The 21639-nt window shown below is 49.8% G+C and overlaps 1 protein-coding gene across 1 annotated transcript in view; it reads left to right on the top strand.

Annotated features, from left to right (window-relative positions):
• The window catches only part of LOC119962275 (sperm-associated antigen 16 protein-like), a 1248392-nt gene that overhangs the window by 905790 nt on the left and 320963 nt on the right, over positions 1 to 21639 (top strand). The window contains exon 11 of the mRNA XM_038790262.1: positions 9893 to 9958. Coding sequence (XP_038646190.1) covers positions 9893 to 9958 — 66 coding nt within the window. The remainder of the gene's footprint in view (positions 1 to 9892; positions 9959 to 21639) is intronic.

A 21639-nucleotide genomic window follows, 5' to 3' on the forward strand; every position in this document is an offset into this window, starting at 1 on the left:
GGTTGTGATATTATAGGTTCTTTGTTTTAAAAAAAAGCTCATCTTCATTTTAAATGGACACAAGGGGCCTTAAATATGGCTGCCCTAAAAGCCGCCTGACCTTTTTCACCTGCAATGTGGTGAAATTGTAGAAGGCTTCAATTGAATTGCAGGTTGATATACCCAGATATGTGAAAACATTTGATATTCAAGTTGCATTTTCACAGGGGTAAACAGAAAGTCATGATGGCTGGAAGTGTAAATAGCTCTATTATATCACTTTACACCTGGGAGAATGGGGACTATTCAAGTCATAGGCTGAGACATTTAAAAGGTTAATTACCTCGGCTAAAAAGACTTCCCCTGGACTGGAATTAACCCAATAGCTAATATAGAAGTATGATTGAACAGTTTGGGGTTACAGCCATTTTAAGACCATAAGTCAATAAGACATAGGAGCAGAATTAGGCCATTCAGCCCACCGAGTCTGCTCTGCCGTTCAATCATGACTGATATGTTTCTGATCCCCATTCTCCTGCCTTTTCTCATAACCCCATATCTCCTTCTTAATCAAGATCCTATTTATCTCTGTCTTAAAGACACGTGGTGACTTGGCCTCCACAGCTTCCTGGAGCAAAGAGTTCTACAGATTCACCACCCTCTGGCTGAAGAAATTCCTCCTCATCTCAGTTTTAAAGGATCGTCCCTTCAGTCTGAGGCAATGCCCTCAGATTATAGTTTCTCCTACTAGTGGAAACATCCTGTCCACGTTCACTCTATCTAGGCCTCTCAGTATTCTGTAAGTTTCAATGAGATCCCCCCTCATCCTTCTAAACTCCATTGAGTACAGACCCGTAGTCCTCAACCACTCTGCATATGACAAGTCCTTTATTCCAGGGATTGTTCTTGTGAACCTCCTCTAGACCCTCTCCAAGGCCACCATATCCTTCCTTTTGCACCTTTTGCATTTCTAGTTGTTCATTTGGAATTGAATTTTAACTAATTCCAAAGATTCAGGCTGTGTCTTCGGCAAATTTAAATGTTGAGCAATGGCTTGTATTACCCCTACCTTCCTCACTCCTGCAGCTTTTCCGCCCAACCCAAAAGTTTTGTTTTAGTCTTCTTTTGCAAAACATCCCGAGTAATCTCTTCCACACCCAGGAAAGTTTTTGCAACTGAAAGGGCCATGTCCAGACACTCTCAATTTACATTTCAAAATCTGAAAAACGCAACCGTTCCACACACACTCTCTGTCTTTAAATTCAATCATCACAAGCCAAGCAGGGAATTATACTTAAGACCTCGGCAGAGCCCCCAATTTTATTACGATCCCGACCAGACCCAGACTGTGGCGATGATACTGGACCGAAACCCTAAAATTTTATTTAATTTTTAAAGGCTATACAGAAAGGATACTACACTCCAGGAGCTATTGCACGAAGAAATTGGGTTTTTGTATTTCAAAACAAAACATTATTATTAATACAGTGTTAAAATCATTAACCTCATACCCAAAAATAGCTTACAATCACCCCTTAAACAATACTACTAAATACAGTAAATACTTAATTACTATCTCCATTCCCAATTAAACAACAAGAAAGGAAAAACATAATGCTCTTAATCCATCCTACATCCCAATGGCACAGCATAATACTTGTTTTCCAGAACAGATTTGTCTCCTGTTAGAACCCCTGCAGCCAAAAGGCTGTTTCAACTGGTTTATTTCAGCTTGGCCCTTGTCCTCAGATAGGTCTGCACTGCTTTAAATACCTATTCATCTTTTTTAACTATCCGACTTTGAGAGAAAACTGCCTTCCTTGTGGACTCAGTGTTAGCCAGATCAGAACTCAATTCAAAAGCTTTCTCACAAAAGTCTGAACACCTTAGTTCCACCCAGCAATGTCATCCTCTCCCCAAGCTGATAACAAATTCACTCTCCAGGTTGGAAACACATGAATTCCCCAGGGACACCCCCGAGTCACACAGCAGTTCATTAGCCCAGGTTTTTACAAGGATGATCTTCACCTCTGGCTCCTAAAAGCTTTCTGGTCATGCAAAACAAGACTATTTTACAAAAATGACATTGCAGTCAAACACACACTAACTCAGGCTTTTAACCCTTAAATTGCCAAATGTTTATAATTCAATATATCTAAAATCCTGCATTCATCACACTCCCCAACCTGAGGACACAGTCTTTCCTTATTAATTTTGTCAAATTTCTCTATCGTTTAAAAAGCCTTGATTGAACCTTGAAACTTTTGTTGCTCTAATGGAAGTCAGCACAAGGGAAAACTGGCTTGTGCTCCAGAGATGAATTTTGGGTGGCAAAGTCCCCTGTCCGATCTCTCTCCTAAAATACATTAGCTGTCAAATTGGAAGTCAGCAACTTCTGAGTGTTTTGGCATGTACATTAGTCCTCAAGGATGCTAATTGTGGGACCTATTGGGCTGGATTCTCCGGTCCCCCAGCCCAAGGTCTCCCCCGTGTTTCTCAGCAGCGCGTGTTTGCTGGTGGCAGGATCCACTACCATCGCTGCTTATCAACGGAATTTCCCATTAAGTTACCCCCCGCTGCTGGGAAACCCGGAGGCGGTATACGCTGCCAGCAGGGACAGTGAATTGCATTGGCCTGAGAATTTGGCTATTATTTCTATGAAGACTCTACTGCTGAATCTGGCAGGCATTTACTGGGTTAGCTGTGAAGCAATCAGCAGTGCTTAAACGGGCTGCTGGACGTCCTGATGAAAAGACGTGATTCACTTTTTTAGTTAACTTTAAAGCGGAGCCAGAAGGAGCAGGGGAGTTTGTCCTGGATTCACACTGGTACTGCTGCCGATCATGGGCGAAATTCTCTGCAGACCGTCGTAACGCCGATTTCCGGCGAGCAAAATTGGTGTAGATGACTCCGGCGTGGGGGCCTTCTTTTAGGCGGCTATTCTCCGTTCCCGGAGGGGCCAGCAGCGGACTGACGCGATACGCTTCAGTTTCACCAGCTGCGGAAGTGGTGAGACCCAGCGTTTGGGGGGGGGGGGAGGAGGAGAGAGACTGACCCGGCGTTTGGGGGGGGGGGGGGAGGAGGAGAGAGACAGACCGGCATTTTGGGGGGGGGGGAGGAGAGAGACAGACCCGGCATTTGGGGGGGGGGGGGGAGGAGAGAGACAGACCCGGCATTTGGGGGGGGGGGGGGGGGAGGAGGAGAGAGAGACAGACCGGCATTTTGGGGGGGGGGGAGGAGAGAGACAGACCCGGCATTTGGGGGGGGGGGGAGGGGGAGAGAGACAGACCCGGCATTTGGGGGGGGGGGAGGAGGAGAGAGACAGACCGGCATTTGGGGGGGGGGAGGAGGAGAGAGACAGACCCGGCGTTGGGGGGTTTGCGGCGTTGAGTTGAGAGAGGGGGGGCGGCGTTGGAGGGGGGGCGGCATTGGAGGGGGTAGGGGTGGTGAAGGGGGTAGGGGCGGTGAGGGGGGTTGGGGTAGGGGCAGCGGCGTGCAGAGGAGGGGGCGACGGATGCCCGGGGCCAACGCACCGTCGCCCCCCCTCTGCACGCAGCTGCCCCTACCCCAACCCCCTCCCCTCACCACCCCTACCCCCTTCACCACCCCTACCCCTCTCCAACGCCGCACCCCCCCCACTAACGCCGCACCCCCCCACTAACGGAGGAAGGAAGGGGGGAGGAGGAAGGAAGGGGGGAGGAGGAAGGAGGGGGGGGAGGAAGGAAGGGGGGAGGAGGAAGGAAGGGGGGGAGGAGGAAGGAAGGGGGGGAGGAGGAAGGGGGGGGGAGGAGGAGAGAGGGGGGGTGTGGGTACCGGCCTTCAGAGGGAGGGGGGGGGTGTGGGTACCGGCCTTCAGAGGGAGGGGGACGGGATGTGGGTACCGGCGTTGTGGGGGGGGTTGCGGCGTTGAGGGGGGGTTGCGGCGTTGCGAGAGATGGGGGGGCGGTGTTGGAGGGGGGTAGGGGTGGTGGGGAGGGGGGTAGGGGTGGTGGGGAGGGGGGTAGGGGTGGTGAGGGGGGTAGGGGCGTTGGAGGGAGGTAGGGGTGGTGAGGGGGGTTGGTTGGGGTAGGGGGCAGCGGCGTACAGAGGGGGGGGGCGACGGTGCGTTGGCCCCGGGCATCCGTCGCCCCCCATCTCTGCACGCCGCTGCCCCCAAACCCCCCCCATGCCGCAACCCCCCCCCCGATGCCGCAACCCCCCCCGATGCCGCAACGCCCCCCGATGCCGCAACCCCCCCGATGCCGCAACCCCCCCGATGCCGCAACCTCCCCCCGATGCCGCAACCCCCCCCCGATGCCGCAACCCCCCCCCGATGCCGCAACCCCCCCGATGCCGCAACCCCCCCCGATGCCGCAACCCCCCCCCGATGCCGCAACCCCCCCCGATGCCGCAACCCCCCCCGATGCCGCAACCCCCCCCCCCCGATGCCGCAACCCCCCCCCTCCGACACTGAACGGCGTCAACCATCATCAATGGTTGACGCCGTTTTAAAGCTACTGTGATTTTCGCCGACGTGACCCGTGGCCACGTCGGCGGGACTTCGGCCCATCCGGGCCAGAGATTTGTGGAAACAAAAATATAATGAAATCCCGCCGGCGCCAGCTGTTTTCAGAGGCTGCCGGCGGGATTTGCACAGCGCCGGTTTTTGGCCGGTCAGAGAATTAAAAACCCTGCGGGAGCGGGATTAACGCCGCTGCCGGCCGATTCTCCGACCCTGCGTGGGGTCGGAGAATTTCGCCCCAGATTGCTGATTGGTGTCTGCAATACACCAGTTTGATGGCAAGGTGGTCCAGGTGCATGCCTGCTTCCTGCCATTTTCACACACAGAAATCAATTTCTCTGCTCAATAACTCTCTTCATGTCTATAGAGGGCTAAATCGCTGGCTTATAAAGCAGACCAAGGCAGGCCAGCAGTACGATTCAATTCCCGTACCAGCCTCCCCGAACAGGCGCCGGAATGTTGCGACTAGGGGCTTTTCACAGTAACTTCATTTGAAGCCTACTTGTGACAATAAGCGATTTTCATTTCATTTTCATTTCATATCATTATTTAATCAGATAGCACAGAGAGAGGCCATTTCACCCATTGTGCCTGTGCCAGGTCTTTGAGGGCTGGATTTTACTAGTCTTTGGATGCTGATAGCTGGTTGAAGGATGGCACCAAGGCAAATCTTTTCTCAGTATGGATTTATTCACAGAATTAGACATAATGGGCTGGATTCTCCGTTTGAGAGACTTAGGGCGCGATTCTCCGCAAATGCGGAGAGTCGTGAAGGCTGCCGTGAAACTGGCCGTGTATCACGGCAGCCTCCGCGCCCCCTCATGGGACCCGATTCTGCTCCCCGGTCGGGGCTAGCAGCGCGGGCCCCGTGAACCGCGGCATCGCAGGCTTAGCGAACTTCGCTAAGCCCGCGCGCCAAGCGTAACGGCGGCTGACGCGCACGATGACGTCAGCCGTGCATGCGCGGATTGGATGGCTCCAACCCGCGCATGCGCGGATGACATCATCATGCATATGCGTGAAACCCGTGCATGCGCGGGCCGTTATGCCCCTCAGCCACCCCGCGGACTGATCCAGCGGGGCGGCGGAGGAACAAAGAGTGCGCGGGGTTCGGACCCGCTGCCCGCGATCGGTGCCCACCGATCGCGGGCCCATGCTGCCTTTGGCACGGCTGTGGTGCGGCCGTGCCAATCGGTGCCATGGTTCTCAAGAACGGCACTTTGCGGCCGTTTTCACGAACTGTGAGAGCAGGTGTGTTGGAGTTTGTGAAAACGGCCGTAAAGGCCTGGGAAATCGGCCCATCGGATAGGGGAGAATCGCTGCTCGCCGTAAAAAAATGGCGAGCAGCGATTCATATCGTGGGGCGGCCGTGGGGGGGGGGGGGGGGGGGGGGGAATAGCGGGAGGTCGGGAAAAATGTCGGGAAGGCCCTCCCGCTATTCTCCAACCCGTCGTGGGGGCAGCGGGCAGTACAGGGTGGCACACCTGGGACACCCATCCAGGCCCAGTCTCTCCAGAGGACGACTACCAAAAGGGACACATGTCACAGGGCGCCTCCATACCAGATTTACCATCTGGGGATCCACTGAGATGAAGCGTTAGGGCCCAGAAGGCCAGGGTGCAGCACACAGTATAGCATTAGGGGCTAGGTTTCCCTGTAGAAAAATGTTTCACAGCAAACATCTGTTCACAACGTTGCCATCAGTCTTGGTGCTCTGTCAGATGGGTATGAGCGATGGGCTGCTGCACGATGTTGTGGAGGAGGCAGCAGCCTACCAAGATGTGGGCTGCCCTCTCAGCACCATACTGGAGGGACCCTCCAGAGCGGTCCAGGCACCTGAAACACATCTTTAGGCTGCTGAAGAAACGCTCAATCAATCCCCTGGTCACGGCATGGGCATCGTTGTAGCAGGTCTCCGTGTTGGCCTGTGACCTCCGGATAGGCATCACCAGCCACGACCGGAGCGGATAACCCCTGTCAGTCAGGAGCCAACACCTCAGACGGGGTGTACCTTGAATAAGTCAGGTACCGTTGGGTGTGCCAGGATGAAGGCATCATGCACATTGGCCTGGTATCGGGCGCAGATGTGTATGATATGCACTCATGGTCACACACCAGTTGCACATTCATCAAGTGCAATCCCTTTCGGTTTGTGAAGACCGGCCGCTCATGGGCCAGTGCTCGTAGGACGATATGCATCCCGTCGACCACCCCTGGACCTGGGGAATCCTGGTGATCATGGTGAACCCCGCTGCTTGAGCATCCTGATAGGCTCGGACCACATTGAATTTGATGTATTGCACTCGATTGGGGGGTGGGGGTTTGGTAGGGTGGAATCCGGGGTGGTTGGGTGGGGGCACCCATACAACCGAAGTCATTCTACGCTATCACGGGCCACGGTGGGTGGAAAGTGGGGTGCTTGGATCCCCCAGTTCCAGAGTTCACCGTGACCCCACGGCCTTCCTGTGATCACCCCGTCATCCTGCGCTGTTGTACAATTAACATTGGGAGCACAACAATTGGATCCCGAGGCCACACTTGCCAGCAGTTTGATGGGTAATTTTACCACAGGTGATTTTCCTATTAATGGTGAGTGGACTCCTGATGCTGCCAGCCTAATCAGAGGGCTGGCAGCTCTGAAGTTTCACAATGCTACTGGGAGAGGTGGGTACTGCTGAGACAGGCAGGAGAGCTTAGGGAGTGCCTTAAAATGGAAGTGCCCTTGAACTGGCATATACAATTTACACTTCTGGGGCTGATGGTGGAAGGTCCCAGAGGATAGAGGAGAAAGCCCTCCAGGTGGCCCATTGGGGCTGTTGGGGGAAGCATTCCTGACCCATGGCCAATTCTTTGGGCCATGAAGTCTCTGGGCTGCCACAGGGAGGCCGCTTCCATGAAGCTGTGAGCTGGCAGTCTCTCCCAGAGGATCACCTCGCTGCTGATGAAATGCTACCGGACGCATAGAATGGTTCAAACTGGGGCCTTAAGTATGCAAATCAGTTGCCCAGCTCTGTGCAACAAGCAACCAATGTGCCTTGCTGCCCGCTTAGCCAGTGGATCAGGAAGCCATTTCAAGACAGTTCCCCGCTATTTTACTGGCACGCCCTTGCTTCATTTCTGTCACCCAGGGGCCTGAGTCCTGAATTCTGTAAAAGGATCATTTAGATCTGAGACGTTAACTCTCTTTCTCTCCACAGATGCTGCCAGACCTGCTGAGTTTATCCAGCATTTTCTGTTTTTACTCCTGAATGAGCAATCTGGTTTGTCCCGTTCCCATGTTCTTTTCTCACAACCCTGCAAACTTCTGACTATTTATCTAGTTTCTTTGAAAGCTACTATTGAAACTTATTCCTCCAGCCTCGCAGGTGGTGCTTTCCAGATCATATCAACTCACTGAGTAAAACAAGTTCTCTTCATATCCCCTCTGGGTCTTTTGCCAATTATGCTCCATCTGTTTTGTCTAGTTACTGATTTCCTGGCCATTTGAACATTTTGTTGCAAAATACTCTGTCCAACTCTCTCAAAACTTTGAGCACCTGAGTATATTTTCTTTTAGCCTTCTTTTCTCTGTGGAGAACACCTTGGTGAATCTTAACTGACTGTCTTCCCTTGCTTAAATATTGCCATCATTCAAAGAAAATCCCTTCATAATTGTGGTAATATGACTAGGGGTATTACGGTACCTGGGAGTGTGAGCTGCCATTGGTGCAGAGGACTCGCTGCCCATTGGCTCAGGTATCGTGTACCTCTTAGCCCAATTGGCTAAGAGGAAGGTAGCTCCGCCTACGAGGCGGGGTATAAGAACCCATGTCCCCCGGCAGCCAGCCATTCTCCTGTACGTCTGCTGCCGGGTTCACTTCTTGCTAATTAAAGCCTTTCATTCGGACTTCATCTATGTTTCGTGTCCATTGATTGTGCATCAATAATTTAAAATAATTCTATCAAATTCCTTCGGCCTCTATACATCAATGGAAATAGCTGTGCTTTTTCAACATCTTCCTGGTATACCTCAGGTGCTAACATCAATGATTGCCTCCCCCACTGCTATCAGCTCCTGCATTGCTGGGGTCTTCTACTACTTCTTGAGACCTCCATCTTGCAGTAATTCAGCTCGCTCTGCAAGAATAGTAAGGAAAACCATGCGTTTTTATTGCACTTTTCATGACCTCCTCAACGGGATTTTCCGACCCTTGGCACCAGTGGGATCTTGCAGTCCCGCCAAAGTCCAGGACATCCCGCCGGTGGCTGATGGTGAGCCACCTGCACCTCTGGAAATCATGCCGCGGGGGTGTGGGGGCGCAGGGGGTGGACGGTGGGGGGGGGGGGGGGGGGGGGGGGGGGGGGGCGAGTGTGACAGTAAATCCTGCCCTTTGTGTAAAGAAGTGCAGTCACAGCTGTCAATGCAGTTGGACAGAATGGAGAAGCATTGGGAGCGATCTACCCCAGCTGACAGGCAGGAAGACATCTCTTTGAGTACATGAAAAATAACTGTATTTTACTCTGCTCTGGTACAGTGTATGTTTCTTTTACAGGCACTGAATGAGTGAGTGTGTGATCAGGGAGAGAATGAACAGCAATAAAAAATGATACTGTATATGAATTTGAGTGCAGTGTCTGACGCCACTCTCCCTATTCATCCTACTTCCTCCAGTATTTAGATTTGGAGGGCCCTGTACTCAAACGAAAATGGGCAATCTTAGGTTTGAATTTCCTTCTCTAATGCTGAACTGTTCTGGCCTTTTTCTTTAAGCAGATGTTGAAATTAGGAAGAATGGAGAGAGTTAAGTAAGTTGGAGCTCATGTGGATCATAAACCTCAGCATGGATCTTTTGGTCAAATGGCCTGTTTCGGTGCTGAAAAGCCTGTGAAATTCTATATAGGACTCTCAGGCAAGTGCAACCATCAGGGTTAAAATCGGCCTTTGCCAAATGATAAGGTGATATTTTAATGCTCTGCAGGCCTTTGGAGAATTCTGTTTTCTCTCCAGAACATACTGAGTACTTTTCAAGCTCACTATTCATAATTTAAAAAAAATTTATTGTCAGACATTGAACTCAATTAAGTTTGATGCAGGTACTTTCATTAATGCCTCTCCAAAGAGGTTTAGCATCTATTGCTGCAGTTCAGATTTATTTTTTGGAAATGATTGCAGGTAAGACAACAAATTACAATAATGTGTACAGCTAGCATCACAGCCTCTGAAAGATGGAACCCTATATAGGTGTGAATTAAAAGATGCTGAAATCTAACAAGGTAATCGTAAGCAAAGCTCTTTCTGTCATCTGTACTGCTGCACATTTTAAGTGGAATTAGAGATTTTTTTAAACTTCAATCATTCCTAACCCACCCACAGATTAATAATTGAAAAGTTGAGTAAACACTTCATACAATATTTTATTTTTTATTCTGCAGGGACTCTGCGCTCAAACTTTTTTTGGTCACCTCCATTCCTGCAATGATGCCACCTTTAACCTGAAGGTGAGTTTGTTCTGCCTGTATCTATTTATTTAGAATCCAAAATTCTAATCAAATTAGCCAACACAAATTTCAAAAATGAAGGTTATACCTGACCAACCTTACTAAATTCTTTATTTAAGCAACTCTTAGATAAGCACATGGATAACAGTAAATTGAAGGAGTGTAGGTTAGGTTGATCTTAGATTAGGATGAATGGTTGGCACAACATCATGGGCTTAAGAGCCTGTACTGTGCTGTACTGTTCTTAGTAATAGAAAGAGTGACTTCCGGTTGCGGTGGTGCGGAGCTAAGCCGCATGTTCGGATGGGGATCTGCCACCGTGGGGAACAGGCCGTGTGGGTACTGCGGGCACGTTGTGGGCCTAGGTAGCGTTATGGCTGACTGGCGTAGAGGGAGGGGGAACAGCCCCCCGATTCGGCTGGACACATGGAATGTAAGGGGGCTGAATGGGCCGGTCAAGCGGGCCCGCGTGATTGCGCACTTCAAGGGACTAGGGGCGGATATGGCTATGCTCCAGGAAACGCACCTTAGGGTGGCGGATCAGGTTAGGCTGAGAAGAGGGTGGGTTGGACAAGTGTTCTGGGTTAGATGCGAGGAACCGGGGTGTGGTGATTTTGGTGGGAAAGAGTGTCGTTTGTGGTGCGAGCGTGGTGGCGGATAGCCGTGGCAGATACGTAATGGTGAGCGGTAGACTCCAAGGGGAACGGGTGGTGCTGGTTAATGTGTACGCCCCAAAGTGGGACGATGCCGGTTTCATGCGGCGTATGCTGGGCCGGATTCCAGATCTTGAGACGGGGGGCTTGATATTGGGAGGAGATTTTAATACAGTGCTGGACCCAGCACTGGATCGTTCTAGGTCCAGGACCGGTAAGAGGCCGGCGGTGGCCACAGTGCTGAGGGGGGTCATGGAGCAGATGGGAGGGGTGGACCCTTGGAGGTTTATGCGGCCGGGAGTAGGGAGTTCTCGTTCTTCTCCCATGTCCATAAGGCTTACTCCCGGATTGACTTTTTTGTCTTCAGCGGGGCGTTCATTCCGAGGGTGGTAGGGGCGGAGTATTCGGTGATAGTCATATCAGACCACGCACCGCATTGGGTGGACCTGGATCTGGGGGAGGGGAAGGACCAACGCTCGCTGTGGAGGTTAGAGGTGGGGCTGCTGTCGGACGAGGAGGTATGTGGGCGGGTCCAGAAGTGTATAGAGGGGTATTTGGAAACTAATGACAATGGGGAGGTGCAGGTGGGAGTGGTCTGGGAGGCATTGAAGGCAGTGGTTAGGGGGGAGCTGATTTCTATTAGGGCACACAGGGAGAGGGGGGAGAAAAAGGAGAGGGAGAGATTGGTGGAAGAAATGGAAAGGGTGGACAGGAGTTACGCGGAGGTCCCGGAAGAAGGGCTTTTGAGGAAGCATTGTAGTCTCCAAGCGGAGTTTGACATATTGATCACCCAGAAAGCGGAGGCACAGTGGAGGAGGGCGCAAGGGGCGGTATATGAGTATGGGGAGAAGGCAAGTCGGATGCTGGCGCACCATCTCCGGAAGCGGGAGGCGGCGAGGGAGATAGGGGGAGTTAGGGACGGAGGAGGGAGTCTGGTGCGGAGTGCAAGGGACATTAATGGGGTGTTCAGGACCTTCTATTAGGAGTTGTACCGGTCAGTGCTCCCTGGGGAGGAGGGTGGGATGGACCGCTTTTTGGACAAGCTGGAGTTCCCGAGAGTAGGGGAGGAGCGGGCGGAGGGTCTGGGGGTGCCAGTCGAGTTGAAGGAACTGATCAATGCGATGGGGAGTATGCAGTCAGGGAAGGCACTGGGGCAGGAGCAGCAGGAGCTGGGGGGGGCAGACCTGTTGGGCCCGCTGTTAGTGAGGACCCTGAATGAGGCAAGGGAGGGGGGGGTGGGGCCTTGCCCCCGATGATGTCCAGAGCATTAATTTCATTGATTTTGAAGCGGGATAAGGACCCCCTCCAATGTGGGTCTTACAAGCCGATCTCACTCCTCAATGTGGACGCGAAGCTGCTGGCCAGGATATAGAACATAGAACATAGAACATAGAACAGTACAGCACAGAACAGGCCCTTCGGCCCTCGATGTTGTGCCGAGCAATGATCACCCTCCTCAAACCCAAGTATCCACCCTATACCCGTAACCCAACAACCCCCCCTTTAACCTTACTTTTTAGGACACTACGGGCAATTTAGCATGGCCAATCCACCTAACCCACACATCTTTGGACTGTGGGAGGAAACCGGAGCACCCGGAGGAAACCCACGCACACACGGGGAGGACATGCAGACTCCGCACAGACAGGACCAGGAGTTTGGAGGATCTGGCCAGGAGTGTGGAGGATCTGGTCCGGCAGGTCATTCACGAGGACCAAACGGGTTTTGTGAAGGGGAGGCAGCTGAATGTTAATGTGCGGCGGCTTCTCAACGTCATAATGATGCTGGCCGTGGACGGGGAGGCAGAGATAGTGGCATCGATGGATGCAGAGAAAGTTTTTGACAGGGCGGAGTGGAGCTACCTGTGGGAGGGATTGATGAGGTTTGGGTTTGGTGAGGGATTTATTAGGTGGGTGAGGCTGTTGTATAATGCTCCGGTGGCGAGCATGGTGATGAATGGGAGGAGGTCGGAGGACTTTCGGTTGTACTGGGGGACGAGGCACGTGTGCTGTTCGTGTTGGCGGTTGAACCCCTGGCCATGGCGCTGAGGGAATCGAGGAACTAGAGGGGGATTGTGCGGGGGGGGGGAAGCACCGACTGTCGCTGTATGCGGACGATTTACTGCTGTACATTGCAGATCCGGCGGGGGCGGGGAATACCAGAGGTGATGAGGATTCTGGGGGAGTTTGGAGACTTCTCTGGCTATAAGCTCAATGTGGGGAAGAGCGAGCTGTTTGTGGTGCATATGGGGGACCAGGAGAAAGAGATAGGGGAGCTCCCGCTGAAAAAGGCAGAGAGGAGCTTCAGATACCTGGGAGTCCAGATATCCAGGAGCTGGGGGGCCCTGCATAGGTTAACCTTCACGAGGCTGGTGGAGCAGATGGAGGAGCAGTTCAGGAGGTGGGATGTGTTGCCTCACTCCCTAGCGGGCAGGGTCCAGTCGGTTAAGATGACGGCGCTCCCGAGGTTTCTGTTCCTCTTCCAGTGTTTACCCATTATGATCCTGAAGGCTTTCTTTAGGAGGGTTAACAGGAGTATTACGGGGTTTGTGTGGGCACAGAAGACCCCGAGGGTGAGGAGGGTATTCTTGGAGCGAGGCAGGGAAATGGGTGGATTGGCGCTGCCCAACCTGTGTGGGTATTACTGGGCTGCGAACGTGGCAATGATTCGTAGGTGGGTGATGGAGGGGGAGGGAGCCGCATTGAAGAGGATGGAGGCGGCGTCTTGTGTGGGTACGAGTTTAGAGGCGCTGGTGATGGCCCCGTTGCCGCTCCCCCTGGCAAGGTACTCTTCGAGTCCAGTAGTGGTAGCTACCGTCAAAAGCTGGGGGCAGTGGAGGCAGCATAGGGGGGAAGTGAAGGCCTCAGTTTGGTCCCCGATATGGGGGAACCACCGGTTTCTACCAGGGAGGAGAGATGGAGGGTTTCTGAGTTGGCACAGGGGAGATATCAGGCGGATGGGGGACCTCTTCCTCGACGGGAAGTTTGCGACCTTAGAGGAGTTGGAGGGGAAGTGGGGTCTCCCCCCAGGGAATCCCTTCAGGTATATGCAGATTAGGGCATTTGTTAGGCGGCAGGTGGCGGAGTTTCCGCTATTGCCGCCAAGGGGGGTTCAGGATAGGGTGCTCTCGAGGTCGTGGGTCGGTGAGGGTAGGATCTCTGCAATTTATCAGGTGATGCAGGAGGGGCAGGAGGCCTCGGTGGAAGAGCTGAAAGCGAAGTGGGAGGAGGAGTTGGGGGAGGAGATTGAGGAGGGGACGTGGGCGGACGCCCTGGGGAGGGTGAATTCCACCTCCTCTTGCGCACGGCTTAGTCTAATGCAACTAAAGGTGCTGCATAGGGCGCATATGACTGGGACCAGGCTGAGCCGGTTCTTTGGGGGAGAGGACAGGTGTGGCAGGTGTTCGGGGAGCCCAGCGAATCACACCCACATGTTCTGGGCATGTCCGGCGTTGGAGGGTTTCTGGAAGGGGGTGGCGGGGACCTTGTCTAAGGTGGTTTGCTCCAGGGTGGAACCGGGCTGGGGGCTCGCTATTTTAGGGGTAGCATCGGAGCCGGGAGTGCAGGAGTTGAGAGAGGCCGGTATTCTGGCCTTTGCATCCCTAGTAGCCTGGCGCAGGATTCTTTTAGTGGAGGGACGTGAAGCCCCCGAGCCCGGAATCCTGGATCAACGACATGGCTGGGTTCATTAAACTGGAGAGGGTCAAGTTTGCCCTGAGGGGATCGGTGCAAGGGTTCTTCCGGCGGTGGCAGCCTTTTCTTGATTTCCTGGCGGAGCATTAGAGGGTGGTCAACTTCAGCAGCAACCCAGGGGGGAGTATTGCGGGGGGGGGGGGGGGGGGGCGCTGGGGGCCTATGGGTTCATTACGGGGGTTTGTTCTCATGGTTTTATGCTTATTTCTTTTTCTTGTTGTTAATTTATTGTTTTTGTAGTGGAGGGGAGGGGTTACTATTTTTCTTTGTTGTGATAAAATTTGTTGTTGAAAAATTTGAATAAAAATTATATTTTTTAAAAAAGTAATAGAAAGAGTAGAGGGGTAATTTAGTAAAAGCAATATATTGGATTTTCAAAAAGCCTTTGATACGATAATGAATATTAGACTCGTGGCTAATGCCCAAGGCAATAGATTGGATTGCAAGCAAGCGACAAAACAGAAAACAGAGATAAGAAGTTAAGGGTAGAGTGACTTAGGGCTGAATCTTGTGGTGGAAATGAGGGGAAATATCACCCACTGGATGGAGAACCAGCAAAAGACCCATGTTGCTTTCTTCAGGGAAGCCTGTGAAACCACAAGCTAAGCAAATAGTTGAGAGGCCACGAGCAGGCCTTTCCTCTGGATCAAGTCCCAGGGATAGAGTTCCCATCTGCAGAGAGCTGCCAGGCAATCAGAGGCCGGCTCTCTTGCTCAGCAGCGTCACTGGGGAGGCAGTGGCTCCAGCCATAATGATAGCCACTGGAGGCCCGGCATCGCACGCTGACCAAGGCCAGATAATCGTGGAGGGGTTTCATTGGGTGGGGGTCGCAAGATCAGGGCATGTAGCAGGTGCCTGCCTCAATTTAAAGAGCCCTGTTAGACCCATTTTTCATGTCGGGGAGGCAGGAGGGTGGGGAATAGAGTCATGACTGTGGTCCCCAGTAGCACATCTGTCAGGCTGCTTGTCAGCTCCCTAGGGGGGCACAGGGATCCCTGCTTGAAAGACACTCAGTGCCTGATCACGGTACCCAGCATCAGGAAATGAGGAGCAACTGAGAGGCATACCCTGTCCTTGCTGTCAACAACCCCTACAGACACACACAGCTAGATTGATGCTAGCAGCAGCTGGATGAGACCTTTAAGTGGCCATTAAGTGTCCACTTAATGGCCTCAATTAACAGTGGGATAGGAAGGCCAATCACATACTTAATTAGGGTGGGTTAGGGTGAAAACCCACCACCCTCTCAATCAATGAAATGTTCACTCCACCTCCAAACATGCAACTAGCGAGGCAGAGGTTTCCACCCTCAGACTGGCACACAATGTGGTGATGTTTCACAAGGACCATGCTGTGGCCACTGCTGTTCTCCATTAAAGATATGGCTCGGAATTGGAAGTGCAATCTCAATTTCTGCAGGCAACATAAAAATGAGGACTACTGTTACGACTAAGAACGCTGGAACAATTGATTAAATTTGGTTAGAAAGCTCATCTCAGTTTCCGGGACTTGTCCCTTGTTCTTTCCGAAGACATTATGGCAATATAGCCCACACTACTCACATTACATCTTCTCCATTGCCGTGTGTGGTATAATGATATAAAAGCATCAATTATTCATAAGGGATTGGGTACACTTATTGTGGGTTCATTTATCATTTCTAGGGACACGTGCCAGATAGATCTGGACAGAAAACTTGAAGACATTAGAGCTGCAGAGCTGTGTGTTTGTGTTCTGCTCCAGGCCGAAGTGAAACTGAGGTTGGATCACATGGTACACTTCCATTAAAGCAATGGCATGCTGATATTCCTTAAAGGCATATGAGAACACATGTCACCTCACCATGCCACTCTCCATGGCCTGTCCATGCCAACTCATGTCCTGCACCAACTCCCCATGCCCTCTCATACCCCCATGCCACCTCCGCCACTCACCCTGTCTCCACTAACAGACTGAAGGAATTACATGGAAAGAAAAAAAACCTCAAGTAATCTAATACAACGCTAACTCATTTGCTTGATAGTGAGAAACTCCCATTCATGAAGTCCGTCCAAAGCATTTGAATCTCAAGTGTTCAATCTTTTATGCAAACAAAAAAATCTTCTATTCAGTGGCCATATAAAAGACAGCTGATCCTTTAATACCCTCTTTAAACTGTGAACCAAATGGTGAGCTCAGAAATAAAAATATAAAATAAAAAATGCAAGAAACACTCAGCAGGTCAGACAACATCTGCGGAGAACAACAGAATTAATGCTTCAGGTTGAGCTGACTTTTCATTAGAACAGTGAAATTAGAACTCCTGCTGATTTATAAAGTTTTTGAAACTCAGTCAAGCATTCATAATGACATAATAATAGCCCTTGCAAAATATCAACAATGAACTCTATTGAAACAGCTCCAATCGGTGTTTTAACCGACATCAGATGGCCTACGAATCAAAGAAGCCCAGCAGATGGTGCTTTATATAAACTCTCACCAACATCTTAATTCTGTTTCTGCTTTAAATTTAAAGATTAGAGGGTTCAAAAAACTTCAGATCAGAGTGGCACAGTGGTTAGCACCGCTGCCTCACAGTGCCAGGGACCTGGGTTCAATTCCAGCCTTGAATGACTGTCTGTGGAACATAGAACGATACAGCGCAGTACAGGCCCTTCGGCCCTCGATGTTGCACCGACATGAAAAAAAAAACTAAAGGCCATCTAACCTACACTATGCCCTTATCATCCATATGCTTATCCAATAAATTTTTAAATGCCCTCAATGTTGGCGAGTTCACTACTGTTGCAGGTAGGGCATTCCACGGCCTCACCACTCTTTGCGTAAAAAACCCACCTCTGACCTCTGTCCTATATCTATTACCCCTCAATTTAAGGCTATGTCCCCTCGTGCTAGCCACCTCCATCCGCGGGAGAAGGCTCTCGCTGTCCACCCTATCTAACCCTCTGATCATTTTGTATGCCTCTATTAAGTCACCTCTTAACCTTCTTCTCTCTAACGAAAACAACCTCAAGTCCATCAGCCTTTCCTCATAAGATTTTCCCTCCATACCAGGCAACATCCTGGTAAATCTCCTCTGCACCCGTTCCAAAGCTTCCACGTCCTTCCTATAATGAGGCGACCAGAACTGTACGCAATACTCCAAATGCGGCCGTACCAGAGTTTGGTACAGCTGCATCATGACCTCATGGCTCCGGAACTCAATCCCTCTACCAATAAAGGCCAACACACCATAGGCCTTCTTCACAACCCTATCAACCTGGGTGGCAACTTTCAGGGATCTATGTACATGGACACCGAGATCCCTCTGCTCATCCACACTACCAAGAATTTTACCATTAGCCAAATATTCCGCATTCCTGTTATTCTTTCCAAAGTGAATCACCTCACACTTCTCCACATTAAACTCCATTTGCCACCTCTCAGCCCAGCTCTGCAGCTTATCTATGTCCCTCTGTAACCTGCAACATCCTTCCGCACTGTCTACAACTCCACCGACTTTAGTGTCGTCTGCAAATTTACTCACCCATCCTTCTGCGCCCTCCTCTAGGTCATTTATAAAAATGACAAACAGCAACGGCCCCAGAACAGATCCTTGTGGTACGCCACTCGTAACTGAACTCCATTCTGAACATTTCCCATCAACTACCACTCTCTGTCTTCTTTCAACTAGCCAATTTCTGATCCACATCTCTAAATCACCCTCAATCCCCAGCCTCCGTATTTTCTGCAATAGCCGACCGTGGGGAACCTTATCAAACGCTTTACTGAAATCCATACACACCACATCAACTGCTCTACCCTCGTCTACCTGTTCAGTCACAACAGGGAGTTTGCACTTTCTCCCCGTGTCAGCGTGTGTTTCCTCCAGATGCTCCGGTTTCCTCCCACAGGCCAAGGTTTGCAGGTTGGGTGGATTGGTCATGCTAAATTGCCCCTTAGTGTCCAAAAGGTTACTTAGGGTTACAGGGATAAGGTGGGAGGCTTGGCCCTAGGTAGGGTGCTCTTTCAGAGGGCCGGTGCAGACTCCATGGGCCAAATGGCATCCTTCTGCTCTGTAGGGATTCTACGATTCTATGATCGCACTTAAACAGATCTATAGGTCCTTGAAAAGTGTTTATGACTCCCACACTGTGGGTTAAGGGCTTTGGAACAGCTAAGTGGGTCTTCTTGAACCCAAAGTTCAAATAGTCCTGCCAAGTTTGGGTTTCCCGCCTGTGTGATTTATGTGACCCCAGCCCCTTTCCCCTGACATAAATGGGAGCTGGTGCAAATAGGGATGGCATATCCGCATCAAGGATTCCACTCATCATTTGTAAAGGTCTGCAGAGTCACTCCGACACCCTGAAAATCTGGCATGAAGAGTCTAATTGAGGTAGAGGAGCTTAAGAGGTTTAGAGGTATGGATATATTAATCACTAAAAGATAATGTAATAAGGCCATTAGAAAAGGAAAAATAACACTAGGGTTCATTTCTGGAGAGATAGAATTGACAAACAAAGAGATTGCTTTAAACTTGTATAAAACCTTGGTTAAACAACTTGGAGCAGTTTGTACAGTTCAGGTTTCAATGTTAAAAAAGGATATGGAGGCACTGGAGAATGTGTGAAACGATTTACAAGAAGGAAAGCCGGACTGAGAAGTTAGCTTCTCCTGTCTGGACTGTTTGGAAACAACTCATTTCTGGATTTTGGAATTTCCTAGATTATAGAATGATACTGTATCTTCCATGCTTCTGATCCTAAAAGTCTGTACAAACATGATCTTGAGGGTCTTGTAATTATATGTATAAATGTAGGTAACTAAAGGGTTAATTAGAACATCTAACTGTAACACTACCACTAGAGGGCACTACTAGATCCACCTATAATTATAAGCTCCCAGAGGATCTTGGTCTCTTTCAACCCAGGAGTGACTAGACAGCAGTAGTATATGATAGATAGATCACAGCATTGTTAGTACGTGTAGTTTTGAATCAGTTAATACATTAATATTTAATTACTTGATTATGAGTGATAGTTCTGTAGAGTGTCAAACTCAATTATAATTGAGTTTTTAAAAATTTAAATCATTTTAAATTAAATAATTTTTTAAAAAGCATCAGATTCAACTTGTAGTTACTTGATAAATTAGTTTGCTTTAAGTTAAAGACTCGTGGTTTCTTCAAGATCACACCATCAGACCTTCTGGATATACAGCAACCATTAACGATAGATATTACTGAACCCAGTAATATAACAGATCTGTGCAGAAAACCTCCGGACAATTGGTGTTTCTGAATAATGGATTTTGAGCCGGAGAGGTTACAATGTACTATTATTAAGGTTTAAAGAGGCAGAGGATCTTTTCTCTCGGAAATAGAAGACTCAGAGGCACCCAGTAGAGATCTCAAAATTATGAAGGAATTTAACAGGGTTGATAGAAAAGATGCTTCCAATGGTGGGAAGGTCAAAACTAGAGACCATAAATATAAATTGGTTACCATAAAACCTTACAAAGAGTTCAGGAGAAATGTCTTTATCCAGACAGAGGTGAATATGTGAATTCTTTTACCATGTGGAGTAATTAAAGTAAATCGTATTTAAGGGGATTCTCGATATAGGATTGAAGGGGAAAGGAATAGAAGAAGGGGCAGCAGGGTAGCATGGTGGTTAGCATAAATGCTTCACAGCTCCAAGGTCCCAGGTTCGATTCCCGGCTGGGTCACTGTCTGTGTGGAGTCTGCACGTCATCCCCCTGTGTGCGTGGGTTTCCTCCGGGTGCTCCGGTTTCCTCCCACAGTCCAAAGATGTGCGGGTTAGGTGGATTGGCCATGCTAAATTGCCCGTAGTGTCCTAAAAAGTAAGGTTAAGGGGGGGGTTGTTGGGTTACAGGTATAGGGTGGATATATGGGTTTGAGTAGGGTGATCATGGCTCGGCACAACATTGAGGGCCGAAGGGCCTGTTCTGTGCTGTACTGTTCTATGTTCTATGTTCTATGTTCTATTATGCTGACCGGATTAGGTAAAGAGTTGTGGGACGGGGTAGGTGTGGACCTTAAGCAACAGCATGGACCATTTGGGCTGAATTGTCTATGCTTCTTCTCTATTAATTCTATCTGTGTTGCCTTATAGTTTGTCAACTCCCACTGAAAAAAAATGGAAATTCTGGTATAAAAGAAAATTATTTTTTGTGGTAACTCGGAGTTGCTAACTGTTTATTTCAATAAGCATTTAGCACACACAGCTGCTTTCTACAATGAATAGTTTGCCCTTCATATTCATAGGAGAAGCATTCCTTCATGTATCCTGTAGTTCACAGCTATAGGGTAGGGATTTAAAACGATACTTCACAGTATGATTGCTTTTGGAATCTTACAGCCCCTCAGGAACGTTTGCATGAACAGCTCATAATGTCTGAGATTTATCATATTTGCTGTTTCACATAATTGATTTGGTTATTGGTTCTCTGTAGAATTCTGTTTAATAAATTATGATCATCACACAAATATAAAAGTATTACTCGTATTTATTAAACAGATAGTGATTTAAAAGCACCTCCATAGTCAATATTCTGTGTGATCGCCTGAAATCAATCTTGTGGTTTGAAACAAAGCCACAGAGGCTGATATTTTCAGCAATGGTTGTCTTTTAAAAAAAAAGCATCAGATTCAACTTGTAGCATTTTTTGATCTGTTTCGCATTTGGCTGTGAAGCACTTTGTGATAGTCTGAGAAAGGCGGTAATATAAATTCAGGTCCTTCTTTCTGTTTGCAGCTGCACTGACATTATGATTCCTTCTCATGATAATTTATATTGATGACAGCACATGATCATACCTAGCATACTAGTGAGGGACCATAAGGGGTGATGTTTAAAGGCAACACTCTGCTGTGTTTACTTTAAAGGGATAATCACCACAGTGCCCTTTAAATATGGCGCCCAGACGTTCTGCCCCATGAGTAAAATCAGGGTTTCCTACTCAACCCACCACAAGATCACCGTTCTCCACATGTTTGCCAGGGGAGATAATAAAGAGAGGTGTTTCCAGATGTGAGGGACATGAATAGTAGAAACCATGGGCTGGATTCTCCGCACCCTGATGCCGAAATCGCGTCCAGCGCCGGGGTGGAGAATCCACTTTCGCGCATGGAATCGGGGACCTGCGCCGGTCCCCCAATTCTCGGGGCCCCGAAAAGCGGAGTACCCGGGAAGTACGCCACGCTGCGTATCCCCGACCTGCGGCCATTGCTGGAGACCCGCCCACCATTCTCTGCCCCCGACCGGCCGAAGTCACGATGGCGTGGATCTAATGTGGTCCTGCAGTTCGGGATACTTGTGTGGCAGCTGCGGACTCA

This window comes from Scyliorhinus canicula, chromosome 2, assembly GCF_902713615.1.
Source record: "Scyliorhinus canicula chromosome 2, sScyCan1.1, whole genome shotgun sequence".
NCBI lineage: Eukaryota > Metazoa > Chordata > Chondrichthyes > Carcharhiniformes > Scyliorhinidae > Scyliorhinus > Scyliorhinus canicula.